Here is a 14,136-nt window from a genome sequence, read left to right on the forward strand (position 1 = left end):
GAGGCCGGCATGTCTGTGAAGGCTAGCTTCTCCAGGGATGGCCCCAGCCGTAGCCAAGCCTGCGGGCTGCTCCTTCTGTTTCCTCTGATCGTCCAAGTCCTGCTATTTTCTGCCACTTACTTCTACTTCACTAATGAGCTGAAACAGGTCAGTACAGAGGGCTGGGGAAGCCCGAGCTTGCAGAGAGCTTGGCTTGGTGCTGGGCAACGGCCATCTGTGTCCCTCCCCTTCCCTCCCTGGGCTCCCAGTCCCAACAGATGCCAGGGGGTGGGGGCAGGGTTGGAGGTGGGGTGGTCTTGACATTCCTGCACTGGGGCATCTTGAGAGTCATCTCTCCCCTGGGAGGCTGAGCTCTCTCCCTCCCCCAACCTCGCTGCGGTAAATTCTGAAAGTCTCCAAACTGGGCACCAGAGGGGAGTAGTTACTCCGACACAGTAGAAACAGGAAAGTTGCCAAGCCCTCCCTAATCCTGCGGGTTGTTGCAAGCTTGCCCGATGCCTGAATGCCTAGTCAGCTTTGTTCTTTTCTCTGGGGGCTTGGACGTCTATCAGCAACATGACCTTGGGGATTTTACAAAATGACGGGACCACCTAAGGTGTGACCCTCTGAGGTCCCCTGACAGCTCTTACCTGCACTGTGCAGATTTTTGTGGCTTTTGGACACACTCACCTTGACCTTTACCCAACCCCCTTAAGTACTGGCTGCTGAACCATTCAACCAAAGAGAATCTAGAAGTGCAGTGGATACAATGCTGAACTTGGAGTCGAGTCTAGACTCCAAATGCAGGTTCAGTGGTCTTCCTTGCTGGGGCATTCTGGCCTTAACTTCTGTCTGCCTCAGTTTCTTCATCTGCAAAATGTGTCTGATAACAGCACTTACCTCCCAGGGTACTGGTGAGGATCAAATGAAGTGATATTTGTAAAAGAGATTTGGAAATTTCAATGTTATAAAATGCTCGCTCTCTCTCTGAACAGTTTCAGACTAATGTGAACCAGTCCCTAGTGACTAGCAGACCATCTGCTACCTGGTCTGCATTTCTTGTACCACAAAACACCCAAGCAATCAACAAGAATATATTAAGGACTTACTATGTGTGAATTTGTCTGTCTTCACAGAGTGTTTATGGAGAGCTAGAGTACGTGTGTAAGATATATACAGAATCAATCCATGGTGATGGGGAGGGGGAGCAGCCATGACTGGGGCGTTAGGAAAGGTCTCTTGAGTCTCTGGAGAACTGATCCCTAGGGGTTTCAAGAGGGGCATTTGAGTAGGGAAGGTATTCTAAGCAGGAAAGACTTCCTGGGCAAAGCCTCAGAGACCAGAGGTGGGATGTCAAGCTGCCTTGTGTTTATCTACAAGGAAGGAATAGATGGTTTTTGGGAAGTGTCTTTGTTCTGAGTGCGTAGCACAGAGTAAGTGCTTTAATGCATGTTTGTTGACTCACGGATTGGCAACTGGTATTTATTGACATTCTAGTAGCTCAAAAAATAGGGCACCTGCAAAGGGCATGTGACTTCTTACCAAACTAGTTACTCTGCTAATATTTAAAGAAGGGCATTGATTAGATTGAAATTATGCAAAGTGGCTCTATCAGAATGCTGAAAGGCTCCCTGTTACTTTCCACATATTAATAATGTTAGCATTTATATGAGGCTGGGAGATTTGCAAAGCACTTTACAAATATTAAGTTATTTTTTTCTCACAACAGCCTTGGCAGGTGGGTGCTATTATTATCCCCATTTTGTAGAGGAAGAACCTGAGATAGACAGAGGTTAAACGGCTTGGCTGGGATCACACAGTTAATAAGCAGCTGAGTCCAGATTAGTTTCAGGTCTTCCTGACTCCAGATCCAGTCTCTAACTATTAAGCCAGTTAGCTGCCATAAAGATACATAAAGATTATTTAGAGGAACCAAGGTCTACTTACCTTGAAAAAGGGAAGGGGGGGAGGGGCTTAGGATAGTTTTTTTAATTGTTCTTTTTAAAAAATTGATTTGGTATTTTATTTTTCCTGTTACATGTAAAAACAATTTTTAACATTTGTTTTTAAAACTTTTGAGTTCCAAATTCTATTCCTTTCCTCCCTCCATCCTCCCCCTCATTGAGAAGGCAAGCAATTCGATATAAGTATACATGTGTAGACATGCAAAACATTTCCATATTATTCATGTAATGAAAGAAAACATAGATATGGTAGTTATTTTTCAGTATTTGAAGGATTGTCTGCTTGGTCCCAGAGATCAGAAGCAGGAACCATGGGTGGAAGATGCTAATTCAATCTTTGTGTAAGAAAGAGCTTACACAGAGCCATCAAAATGTGGGCCGGGCTGCACTGGAAGGGGGTGGCAGGTACAGGCTGCATGACCATTTGGTTGAGGATTTTCTTTTTCAGTTATGGATTGGACTAGGTGGTTTCTGAGATCCCTACAGCTCTGAAAATCGAATTCCGATCTCCTATCACTCCTTGAAATTTGGAGCTCCCCTTTATACCCATGACCAACTAAAGACAAAGCCTCTTCTCATCCCCCCACCACTTTCTTTAAGATCATTTAAACCATCTTTCAGTAGCTTCATCACTTAGACAACGAATCTTCTTTGCTTTATCCTCAGACTTCTAAAACAGTGATTCTCTCAATGAAGATGTTTCAATAGCAGCGCAGATCCTGAACTGGTTACTTGAAAGGGGTGAAAATTTTCCCCCCTTTTTTGTCTTTGGCACAGTACCTTGCACATATGCTTGTGGAATTTAATTGACTTCTAAATGAAATTCACATGGTTTTGGATGCATATGTCTCCAAGAGAGGTGCTGTGTTATAGTGGATAGGGAAGCAACATGTGTGTTCTGGGTTCAAATCTTAAATCTGACATGTACTATAGGGGTAGGTCCCATAACTTCTTAGGGAACCAGGGAATTCTCTATAGAGAGTGCTGATCTATGTTGGTAGAGACAGTTTCTTCACCAAGAGTTGCCTGCACCAATGGAATCACAGACCCTAACCAACCCACCTTCTCCTTCCCCACCAAAGTTTCTGTAACAAGAAGCAATATGTCGCACTATGATGAGCACTAGAACACCTTCCGGGTTCACAAGGACCTCACATTCTAATGTAGAGGGTGGGGGCAGGAAACTACACATAGAGGAGGGCTCTTATTTATGTTTAATTCAGGACAGATGGAAAAATAAGATAATATTTTGGTAAGTATCTGGGACTATGGAAAGATCTTCTAGAGGATCTTGGGGGGAAAATGGCAGAGGACATGGTCCCCTACAGAGAGGACTGTGGGAGTAAGGGTGAGTGGAGTGCAACTCTAGGATATCTCCAGGAAAGACAGGGGATGGAGGGACCAGTCTTCAGCTGATGATAGATGTTCCATACAAAGTAGAAACTAGGCAGTGGAGTAAAGGGTTGAGAAAAGAATCAGTTGGAGGTTCTCAACTAAGTAACTAGTTTCACTTCCTGCTAGTCGTTGGAGGGTGGGGCAAGGGGAAAAAAATAGGGTGTGGACAATGCAAAGTTTATTTATGAAATGGAAACTATTTGTGACTGTGCTTCTAAAGGATATACAGGAATACAGCTCCTAATGGTCTTATGATATAACTTCCCAGCTGACCCAGCTACAAGATGCCAATTCTCAAAGTAGCCTGGCATGCCTTACAAAGGAATACTTGGGAGCCGAGAAGGGTGATAGAGACCCCAGTGGTGATGCAGAGCAAATAGACTTCCTGTGCCTACAGTTCAGATGGCAGCTCCAGCAGCTGATTAGAAAGGTAGGTCGGTTCAGTCAACAAGCATTTGCTGTTGTGCTCTCAGGCATGGCTTAAGGGGCTGATCTCACCAAACTATGAACAAAACAATCTTGCCTAGAATTCTAAATAAAATTATTTGATCATATTTGCAGGAGCTTTTGACAATCTATGAGGACTCTTCTACAAGTCAAGGTAGAAACAATTTTCATTGGAATTCCATGTTTACTTAAAAAAAGAGAATGAATTTTCTTCATCATCAGATCATCTATACTCCAATATGGTGGGAAACCTTTTCATCTGCTTCTATCCACTTGTATCCCTTAATTCCATCCGCTGATCTAATAAATGGCCTTTCTTTATCTATGAACCCTTTCCTCCACCATCAACTAAACCCCTTCCCAGCGGAAACATACACCTCGACCTTGCCAAATCCACTCTGCATCCCTAGTGGGGACAATCATTCTTTTGCAACCAGACCCCACATGGGGTCACTAAAGAAAAAGCACTTAGGAAATCTCAAAACACTTCCTAAATGTGAGTTGTGATTTTAAATCTTATTTTTCTTTGTGACTTTCATTGTTCCTATTGTCTGTGGGATGCCCAGGACCCAGTGGGTTCTCCTTTGGCAGCAGCTGGATGTTCACTTAATCATAGATGGAGAGCTGGGAGGCCACTGATTCTAACCCTTTCAATTTTAAAGATGAGAAAACTGAGGCTGAGGGAGGTTAGTTAAGTGACTCCCAGTGTCACACTTCTAGGAGGAATGTGAAGCAAGATTTTAACTCAGGCTTTGTTGACTCAGTCTATCAACTGCTCCACCTAGCTATTCAGTTAAGACCCTTGGATGAACATTTGGAGTTAGATGACCTTTCAGCTCCAGAATTCAGTGATTTTGTGATAAAGCTTGTTTCATTTACTTATACTGTGGCTCCCCTGAGTCCTCCTGGTTGCTCTGATTTTGTTTTTCTTTTCAAGTCTATGATATCATCCCTTCAGAAGACTCTCACTATAAAAGTCTTTGTAGTCTCATTGAGCTGCCTGGGAAACTGAAGGATTGAGGAACTTAATCAGGGTCCCAGAACAAATAGATGCCAGAGATAAGACTTGAATCCAAGTGCATTTGGCTCCAAGGCCAGGCCTCTCCCCACTAAGCCATCCAGCTACTATCACCAACTGATTATTTCATAGGAAGTGGAGCCAAGTCTGTCACATCTCTCTATTGTGTGTCTGCATGTAGAGCATCTGGGCTGTCCTTTATGTGGCCTTCCTGGGGATGCAGGGAAGAGCAGTTGAGCCAAAGAGAGGTGAGGAAAGAGAACCTCAGAATGACTGCAGGTGTTGTCTTCTCAGGTTTTATTTAGCCCTGATCTCAGTCAGGAAGTATCTGATGAGGGGACAGTCTACTTTTCTGCGGAAGGAAGGAAATCCCATTGAGGAGGAAAGAGATGCTGAGGATGCTCAGACAGAGTAACTGGTCACTTGCACCAAAGCCAAGAGTGTTTGACACCCGAACCATATAGTTCCCAAGTTGTTTCCCATGGAGTTGTTATTTCATGTATATTTTCTTTTTCCTTTTTAATATACTTTCATTAAATATTTCCAATACATGTAAAATAATTTTTAACATTAATTTTTTTTTAAATTTTGTGTTCAAATTCTCTTTTCTCCTTCCCCTGCTTCCTCCTTTAAAAGGAAAGCAATTTGATATCAGTTATACCTGAGTGGTTATGAGAACATAATTCCATATTAGCTGTGTTGCAAAAGAAAGCACAGACCAAAAAACTCAAGAAAAATAAAGAATATTTCATACAAATTTTCAAACTCAAGAGGATGTCTCTCTCTTCAAAATTATTCTTCAATTAGTGGTAGATATTATAGGTCTCTTCCTTGCCATTCAAAGACCTTACTTGATTCCCCAAACACATTTTGGGAGTGTAACATGGAACTGAGAGGAAGCTTGGCATAGTAGATATAGGGGGCCCTTCAGAGACAAAAAGATCTGGATTTAGGTCCTACCTGACACACATGCTTGATGTATGACTGACCATAAGTAATTCACCTAACCTCTCAATGCCCCAGGGAATTCCCCAAAGCTAGTGGAATTTCTGAATACCACCATTGGGGGAAATATTTTATGTGCAAGAAAATTTCTTTCACCATAATGCGTATTCAAGCCAGATGACTAATGTAAGCTAGTTACAAGAAACTTCATATTTAGAAATAGCTAGTGATAGAGGTTTGCAAAATGACTAACACATTTTATCTCATTTGATCCTCTCAATAACTGTAGGATGAAGATGCTATTATTCTCATTTCACAGATGAGGAAAATGAGGCTGAGAGAGAACTTGAGAGAGATTTGTTTAGGGTCACAAAACTAAACTTCCAAGGCAGGATTATGAACTCAGGTCTTCTTGACTCCAGGTCCTGAGTTCTAACTACTGCACCACCACCCTGCAGCCTGTTTAATGCCAAAATCCAAACATCTTGAGACAATAGGAGGCATTTTCAGTTACTCAGCAATTCCGAAAGTTGCATTCCAATGAGTCTGAAGATACCTTTGGATCTTATAGGTACAGCAATGTGCTTTAGGCCTTGGTTGTTTCTACCAAGCTAGAAGGGCTAGGAATGCAGGTGGATGATGTTGTCCTAAGACAAACCCAGCTAAGTTTGGGGAGGGTCATTACTCAATGGTGGTCCACAATGAGATGAGTTTCCTCAACTGTGAAATAGATAATAATAGTATCTACCTCATAGGATTGTTGTGAGGATAAAATGAGAAAATATTTGTAAAAGCTCTGTATACGCAGTAGGCAGTTAATAAAAATGCTTGTTCCCTCTCCCCCCAACTTCCCTTCCCTGCTCTACTGAATGATGAGATTCTCTTACAACTTTTAAGATCTTTTCAACTGGCATCTGTCCACTTTAAGGTTAATTTCAGAGTATGGACCAGTGCACTAACCATTCTCTGTTCCCTTCTAGATAAGAAGCAGAATAACTCTTCTGGAGCCAGAGAAAAGTTAAATGAGAGCACTATCCAGAGAGTAGCAGCTCATCTCACTGGAAACAGGCAGATGAGTTCTACCTTTGCTAGAAGTAAGAGACTCACGTAACATGTGTTTGTTTGTTTGTTTGTTTCATTTCAACTCAGTTTGATTATACCAAGTGATAGCAGTTTGCAAGGATCTGGGCTAAGATGGGGATAGAAAGAAGAAAGGAGCTGATCGTCTAATGGGGGCGGGTAGAGAGAGGGTTTAAGACAAACATGCAAAATGAGCACCGTATAAAGTAGAAAGCAAAGATCCAGAAAAAAAGCTCTGAGAAAATTTGAGGAGGAAGATAGCAATTTTGGCTGGAAAGAGGTGAGGGCAGGCTTCATGAGGAAAGCAGCCTTAAGAGGGGCATCAAAGAAATAGTCTTTTTTAAAATTGTTTTTAATTTGAATTTAATGAACACTAATAAAATAAAATGAAAGAGGGTGTTTTCATATACAAAGCTGAACAGGAAAAGAGGGTAAGTGAAAACATGAATCTCTTACATATAGCTTTCTTTAAAAAATACACATAATAAATTCAACCTCATGCTTTCAAAGGTGTCCTAGTTGTCTGTTTCCTTCTGAACTTCCTTCTCTGGTGGGAGCTTTCAAAAATGCTTCAATGACTCTGTTTTCTAAGAAAGAGAATTTCAATGGATGGACATGAGGAAAGAAGGCATTCTATCCATAGAGGGTAGCCTGCATATTCACAGAGATGGCAGAGCTCAGTGAATAACCAATAGTACACATTGGAACATAGAATATATGGAAGGGAGACATGTGAAATGAGGTAAATTGGAGTGTGTCCCTGGAGGACCTGAAATCCCAGGCTAAAGAGTATGTCTGTTGTCCTAGGTATAACAGGGCACATAGGTAGTGCTGCAGTGGATAGAGTGCCAGACCTGGAGTCAGAGAATCTCATTTTCCTGAGTTCAAATCTGGCCTCAGACGCTTACTAGATGTGTGACCCTGGACAAGTCACTTCACTCTGTTTGCCTCAGTTTTATCACTTGTAAAATGGGTTGGAGAAGAAAATGGCAAACCACTCTTGTATCTTAACCAAGAAAATCCCAAATGAGGATACGAAGAGTTGGACATGACTGAAATGACTCAAAGTTCCAATAGAAGTAGTTTTTCAGCAGGTCAGACCTGTGAATGTGGCCTTGGATGATTTTGGCAGCTAGAAGAAGGGTAGATTAGAGCAGGGATTGAGGTAGGGAGATCATCTAGGAAGCTGTTGTGATAGTCCAAGGGAGGGATGATGAATGCTTGAACAAAGTTAGTAGCTGTGTAAGTCAAGAGTAGGGGACAAAGTTGAGGGATACTGAGAAGGTAGCACTGCCACGAGTTGGAAAATCATTAGCTGAAAGGTATGTGAGAAAGGCAAAATGACCTTGAGGATATGAGTGTTGGACTTGGAATCAGAGGACCTAGGTTCAACTCTGAGTTCTATCACTTATTACCCTTGGGATAATCATCCACCATATCTGACACTGATTATCTTCAATTGCAAAAGGAGGGAGTTTGGACAAATGACCTCAGAGATTCCTTCCATCTCTAAATCTCTGGTCCCATCCTCAGAGATATGATAAAGCATCAATCAGAGATGAATAAAAGAACACCAAAGTAGTGAAGGTCAGGTGGATGGACTTTTTTAGTAGATTCAGTCAATGTGGTTTTGTGACTTATGAACTCGTGAGATGGAGCAAGTAGAGAAGGGTTTGGGAGGGCTAATGCAGATTCAAGGGTTGTCTAATCTGGTAATACAAGGACCTGGGATGGAAGCCAGTACCTTGTTGAAATGGTTAATTATATAGGTTCAACACTGAAAGGAAGGAAGCAAAGACAGAACTGAGGTGACTGATTAGAAGAACATCCATGTAGAAGGCACTTGAGTTTATCGTCATCAGTGATATGCTTCTCATGTGCCTAGGCACTGTGCAGGCTGAGGATGAAGAGGAGTATTTGCAGGAGTAAGATAATGGGGCAAGTAAAGGCTAGGAGTATGTGGTTAGGGAGGGGAATTCTGACATTTAAACCAAAATCCACCAAGGTATGTGCCTGAAGGCCACATATCTCCTGAATATTTCTTTTTCAGATCCCATGGCAGCCCGTGCTCAGTGTAGGCAAATTTGGCTTACTTGCTCCCCTCAACCAAGGCAAACCTGAAAAATAAGCAAAGCTTTACACATTATTTATTACATCTTCTATATTGGCATACTATACATTATATATTTTTTCATATGTTGGACTCTTCTATAGAGAACATCCTGTATAGATCTTATTTGCACATCTTTGTTTTAAAAAGTTATCCATTTTATTTAGTTCTTAAAAATTAAATTCTATTTTTTTCAAGCAATGAAAACCTGCCTTTTCTTCCTTTCACTTCTCCAAACTCTCTTCCCCATTTTCATCTGTTTTTAACAATGCCTCAGTCTATGGCCATTGGTCTTCTATTCATGTCAACTAATCAATCCATCAACAAATATTTGTTAACCACTTACTATGTTCAAGACTGTACTAGGTTCAGGGAAAACAATGGCATCATTCAAAACCAGCTACTTTTACTTAAAGTCATACCTGTAAAATATGCAATCTCCTCTTTGTAGCCTTCAATGATCTGTGCAGCTGACCTCCCTCTCCAATTATCCTAGAGACCTTTGGATTTCTCTTTTCCCCAGCTGCAATCAACCTTGTTTAGAATTTAGTGTCTTCTTCCTCCAAATTCCATTGTGTTAAGAGCTGGCTTTGGAGGCAGGAAGGACCTGTTTAAATCACACATCAGTCACATCCTGGTTGTGTTGACTCCAAATAAGTCATGGAGTCTCATTACCCCAAGATGACTCTGAAAGTGAATTCTCACAACTGAGAAGGTGCTGTCCAGAACTGAAAGTGGGAGTTTCCTGCCTTGATGGAATCATCTGTACAATCCCTGTACCTACATTTTGCGCACACTTTTTCTTGTATATGTGGGCTCCCCCATTAGGATGTAAACTCCTTGAAGGCAGGGATTATTTTGTTTTTGTCTTTGGCACTTAGAACAGTTCCTGGAACATAGTGGGTGCTTGATACATGGTGGTTGAATGATATACATCTGACATCCTGTTTTTAATTTCCTTGAGGGCAGACCATGATTTTGCCTTTGTATCTCCAGTATTCAGTTTGGTTCCTGGCAAAAGCTTCATAGGATCTGTTTATCTCTGCTAGAGCTGTCCAATATTTCTGTTCCTTACCTGCTTCTTAAAAGGAATTAATCAACATTTATTAAGTGATTATGGTATACCAGGCACTAGGCTAAAGATAGGAATACAAATAAAAACAAAGGCACTCCCTGCCTTCAAGGAACTTACAACGTAATGGGGGAAGTGAAGGAAACTGAGAAGAAATAGTCAAAAAGATCATTCAATCAGACAATAAGTATTTATTAATAAGAGATTAGTAGGAGAAGAACAGGAGAAAGCAATGTCAAGAAAACATAGAAGGAAAAGTATCAGGGACAAAAGGGTGACCAAAGGCTTCAGAGAGGTCACGCAGACCAAGTTTGAGAACAGATCATTAGATAGGGCAATTAAGAGACCATGGGTAACTTTAGATAAAACAATTTTGGTTGAATGAAGTTGGAAGCCAGATTGCAGAGTTAAGAAATGAGGGGGAGGAAAGGAAGTAGAGACACCAATTGTACTGATTTCTCAAGGTGATTAGCCATGAATTCTCTCGATCTTTGTGCCATAGTTGTGAGGGCTAGCTTGGCTATCCTTCTTACTTCTCTGCCATCTTGTCTGGTATCCATGGACCGTTTCTTCTCAGTCTCCTTTGCTTAATCTTTATTGAGGCTGCATTTGCTAACTGTGGATGTCTCTTAAAGCTTTGTTCTAGGACTTTTCTCTCTTTATATGAATTCACTTATGATGGCAGATGCAAAGAGTTAGTATTCAGGCCATTAGGTAGCATAATGAATGGCACGCTGGATTTGGAGGCAGGAAGACCTGAATTCAAATTCTGTTCCATCCATTTAATGGCTTTGAAACCTTGAGGAGATCACTTAACTTTCCTGTTTCTTCAGCTGTCAAATATGATTAATAATAATGACTGCCTCATAAAATTTTTGTGAGGATCAAATGCGATAACATATATAAAGCACCTGGCAAATTGTAACATAATATGTAAATGTCTATTATTATCCTATTCCAAAAAGCAAAAAAATTCTTGGATCAATGAATTGCCTGTTTGTGCTCCAGTAGCAACTTCTGCGAACACTCTTCTCTCTTGCTCTTTCCAATCGTCTAGGTTCATTGCTTGGAAGAGCTCCGGGTTGGAAAATCAACTACTGGGAAACTTCAAGGAAAGGCCATTCGTTCCTACATAATGTGAATGTGTTGGATGGTGAGCTCATCATTTCTCAGACTGGATACTATTATATCTATTCCCAAACCTACTTTCGATTCCAGGAGTTGGAAAGAAGTTCTGTTTCAACTTTGAGAGAAGAGAGGAGTAAACACCCCAAACAATTGGTCCAGTACATTTACAAAGTGACAAGTTACCCAGAACCCATCTTACTCTTGAAAAGTGTGAAGACAAGCTGTTGGTCTAAAGATTCAGAATATGGACTCTATTCCATTTATCAAGGTGGAGTGTTTGAGCTCAAGAAGAACGAAAGAATCTTTGTGTCTGTCAGCAACGAGAAATTGATTGATATGGACAAAGAAGCTAGCTTTTTTGGTGCTTTTCTAATTGGCTAAATATTCATAATCACACATTTTAAAAGTAGCCATCACTACCATTTTACTTGCTGTAGGAGACATAATGACAATGGACTTTCTGGCAAATAGTCCTGTTAATAAGAAGATCTGTCAGACATCAGATAAATGCACATTTATTAAGCACCTAGGGGGTATCAGTCACTGTGCTAAGTGCTGCAGGTAGTAATATGGAAAAGATATGTAGTCCCTGATCTTCTGAAGGAACTTGTAGTTAGGTGGGGAAAGACAAGGCACAAAAAGAAGATGAAGGAGAGCTGGGTTAATGTAACCCATCAGCAGCACGATGGAATCTAAGTCAAAGGAGTGAGATGAGGTGGGGACTAAAGAGATGGCTGGCCTGGGAGCCCATTTTAAATGGGGGCTTTGGGACTAGTTCTCTACTCTGTCCTCCAGCCCTAATTCCAAGTGTTGCAGAAATCGCAGCATTGGGAAGGCAGAGCCAAGATGGTAGAGTAAGCAGGTTATCTATTTTGTTTTCAAATCTTTGCTACCACCAAAAGTTCTCCTAAAATTATTTAGTGTATATGGTTCCCTTAGCCTATTTGCAAATTCATTCCAAGAATGTGGCCTTTGCTAGTGCTTGTATTAACACAGTGTTCTGGCTCTTTACCATTGAGGACATGTGAAGGGTGTACACATGAGAGGAGGAAAGCACCTGAGGATGATCATTATATTGTTCTTATGACCAGAACTATCCATCTATCTCCTCAGTCTTTTTCAAGGACTTCATTATTTTTCCTTTTTAAAAAAATGTCCTTTTCTGCATTCCTTTGAAAAGGACACTGTCAGTGACCTCTATGAGGTATAATTCAGGTAATGGAATTTCTGAGTCAAAGTGTTTGGGCATTTTAGTCACAGTGATCTTATTGTCTGCCCCCAAATCATTCAAACAGTTCTAGAAAATACTGCAGATCAAATCATTATCAGGAAATCCAATTAAAAAAAAATCTCAGTGAGTCATTTTTCTAGCCCATATTATCATCATATTCTGGCTGCTCTATGGATCCCTAACTAGTTTGGGATCACAGTCCAGGACTGACAGAGGATGAGAACTGAGCCCAGGGCTGGCATTCCAGGAGGAGGATTGGTCTAAGTTTAAAATGACTAGCTAAGAGCAGCTTCTACTTTGATAGGTTCCTATGTTATGTTCCTAAGAATGAGCCTTTTTGGGGAGACAACTTGTCAATAAAGGTGCAATTAAGGGTTGCAAAAAGGGCAGCTAGGTGCCTCAGTGGATAGAGCACTGACCCTAGGGTCCGGAGGGTTTGAATTCAAATTCAGTCTGAGACACTTACTATATTTTGTGACCCTGAACAAAGCACTTTACCCCAATTACCTCAAGAAAAAAGAGAGGGGAGGTTGTAAAGACTACTTGTAAAATTATTGTAAATGCATGTACTTTTTTAGAAAAATGAAAAATTTTTTAAATTTGAAAATTTAAAATAAAAAAATAGTTTTCTGATTTTTTTACCACCTAAATTTTTTCTATATTTCTCCCTTCTCCCTCCCAGAAAGCCATCCCATATAATAAAGTATTTGTTTCTATTTTCTTTAATTATTTTTAACATTCAACATTTCTTTCCCTCACTGTAGCTCCTCCCTCACTCATTGAGAAGGTAAGAAATATAACAATTATACTTATGAAGTAATGCAATATACATTTGCTTACTTCACTTTGTATCAGTTCATATAAATCTTCCCAGGTTTTTCCAAAACCATCCCCTTCATCATTTCTTATAGCACAAAAGTATTTCATCACAGTCATATACCACAACTTGTTCAACCAGTCTGATGGGCATCCTTTCAATTTCTAATTCTTTGCCACCTCTAAAAGAGCTGCTAGAAACATTTTTGTACATGTAAGTCCTTTTCCCTTTTCTTTGATCTCTTCAGGATATAGACCTAATAGTAATACTGCTGGATCAAAGAATATGCATAGTTTTATAGGCCTTTGAACAGAATTGGAAGTTGTTCTCCAGAATGACTGGACCAGTTCACAACTCCACCAACAGTGCAGTAGAGTGTCTGTTTTCCACATTCCCTCCAACATTTGTCATTTTCCTTTTTTTCATGTCAGCCAATCTAATGGGTTTGATATGGTACCTCTGAATTGTTTTAATTTGCATTTCTCTAATCAATAATGATTTATGACATTTTTATTAATGTGACTATAGAGAGTTTTGATATTTTCTTCTGAAAACTGACTGTTCATATCCTTTGACTATTTGTTAATTGGAGAGTGGTTTTTGTTTTTACAAAAATGGTTCATTCAAGTCCCTATATATTTGAGAAATGAAGTCTTTATTAAAGAAACTTGTATTTTTCTTGGTTTCCTGCTTTCCTTCTAATTTTGGTTGCATTGGTGTTGTTTGTGCAAAATCTTTTTAATTTTTTATAATCAAAATTACTAGTTTTACTTCCCATGATCCTCTCTAGCCCTTGGTTGGTCATAAATTCTTCCCTCATCCATGTATCTGATAGGTAATTTTTTCCCATGCTTCACTAATTCACTTATGATATCACCCTTTGTTCCTAAATCATGGATCCATTTTGACCTTATCTTGTATGGTGTGAGATGCTGGTCTTTGCCCAGTTT

The 14,136-nt window shown here is 40.3% G+C and overlaps 1 protein-coding gene across 1 annotated transcript; it reads left to right on the forward strand.

Annotated features, from left to right (window-relative positions):
• The first annotated feature begins 9 nt into the window (after nucleotides 1–9).
• On the forward strand, nucleotides 10–13,864 carry TNFSF10 (TNF superfamily member 10). The gene is made up of 5 exons (XM_072618462.1): nucleotides 10–147; nucleotides 3,607–3,768; nucleotides 3,900–3,939; nucleotides 6,729–6,842; nucleotides 11,068–13,864. The coding sequence occupies exons 1-5, from the start codon at nucleotides 10–12 to the stop codon at nucleotides 11,517–11,519; spliced, it is 906 nt and encodes a 301-aa protein (XP_072474563.1). The 3' UTR covers nucleotides 11,520–13,864.
• The last annotated feature ends 272 nt before the right edge of the window (nucleotides 13,865–14,136 follow it).

This window comes from Notamacropus eugenii, chromosome 6 (assembly GCF_028372415.1).
Source record: "Notamacropus eugenii isolate mMacEug1 chromosome 6, mMacEug1.pri_v2, whole genome shotgun sequence".
Classification (NCBI taxonomy): domain Eukaryota; kingdom Metazoa; phylum Chordata; class Mammalia; order Diprotodontia; family Macropodidae; genus Notamacropus; species Notamacropus eugenii.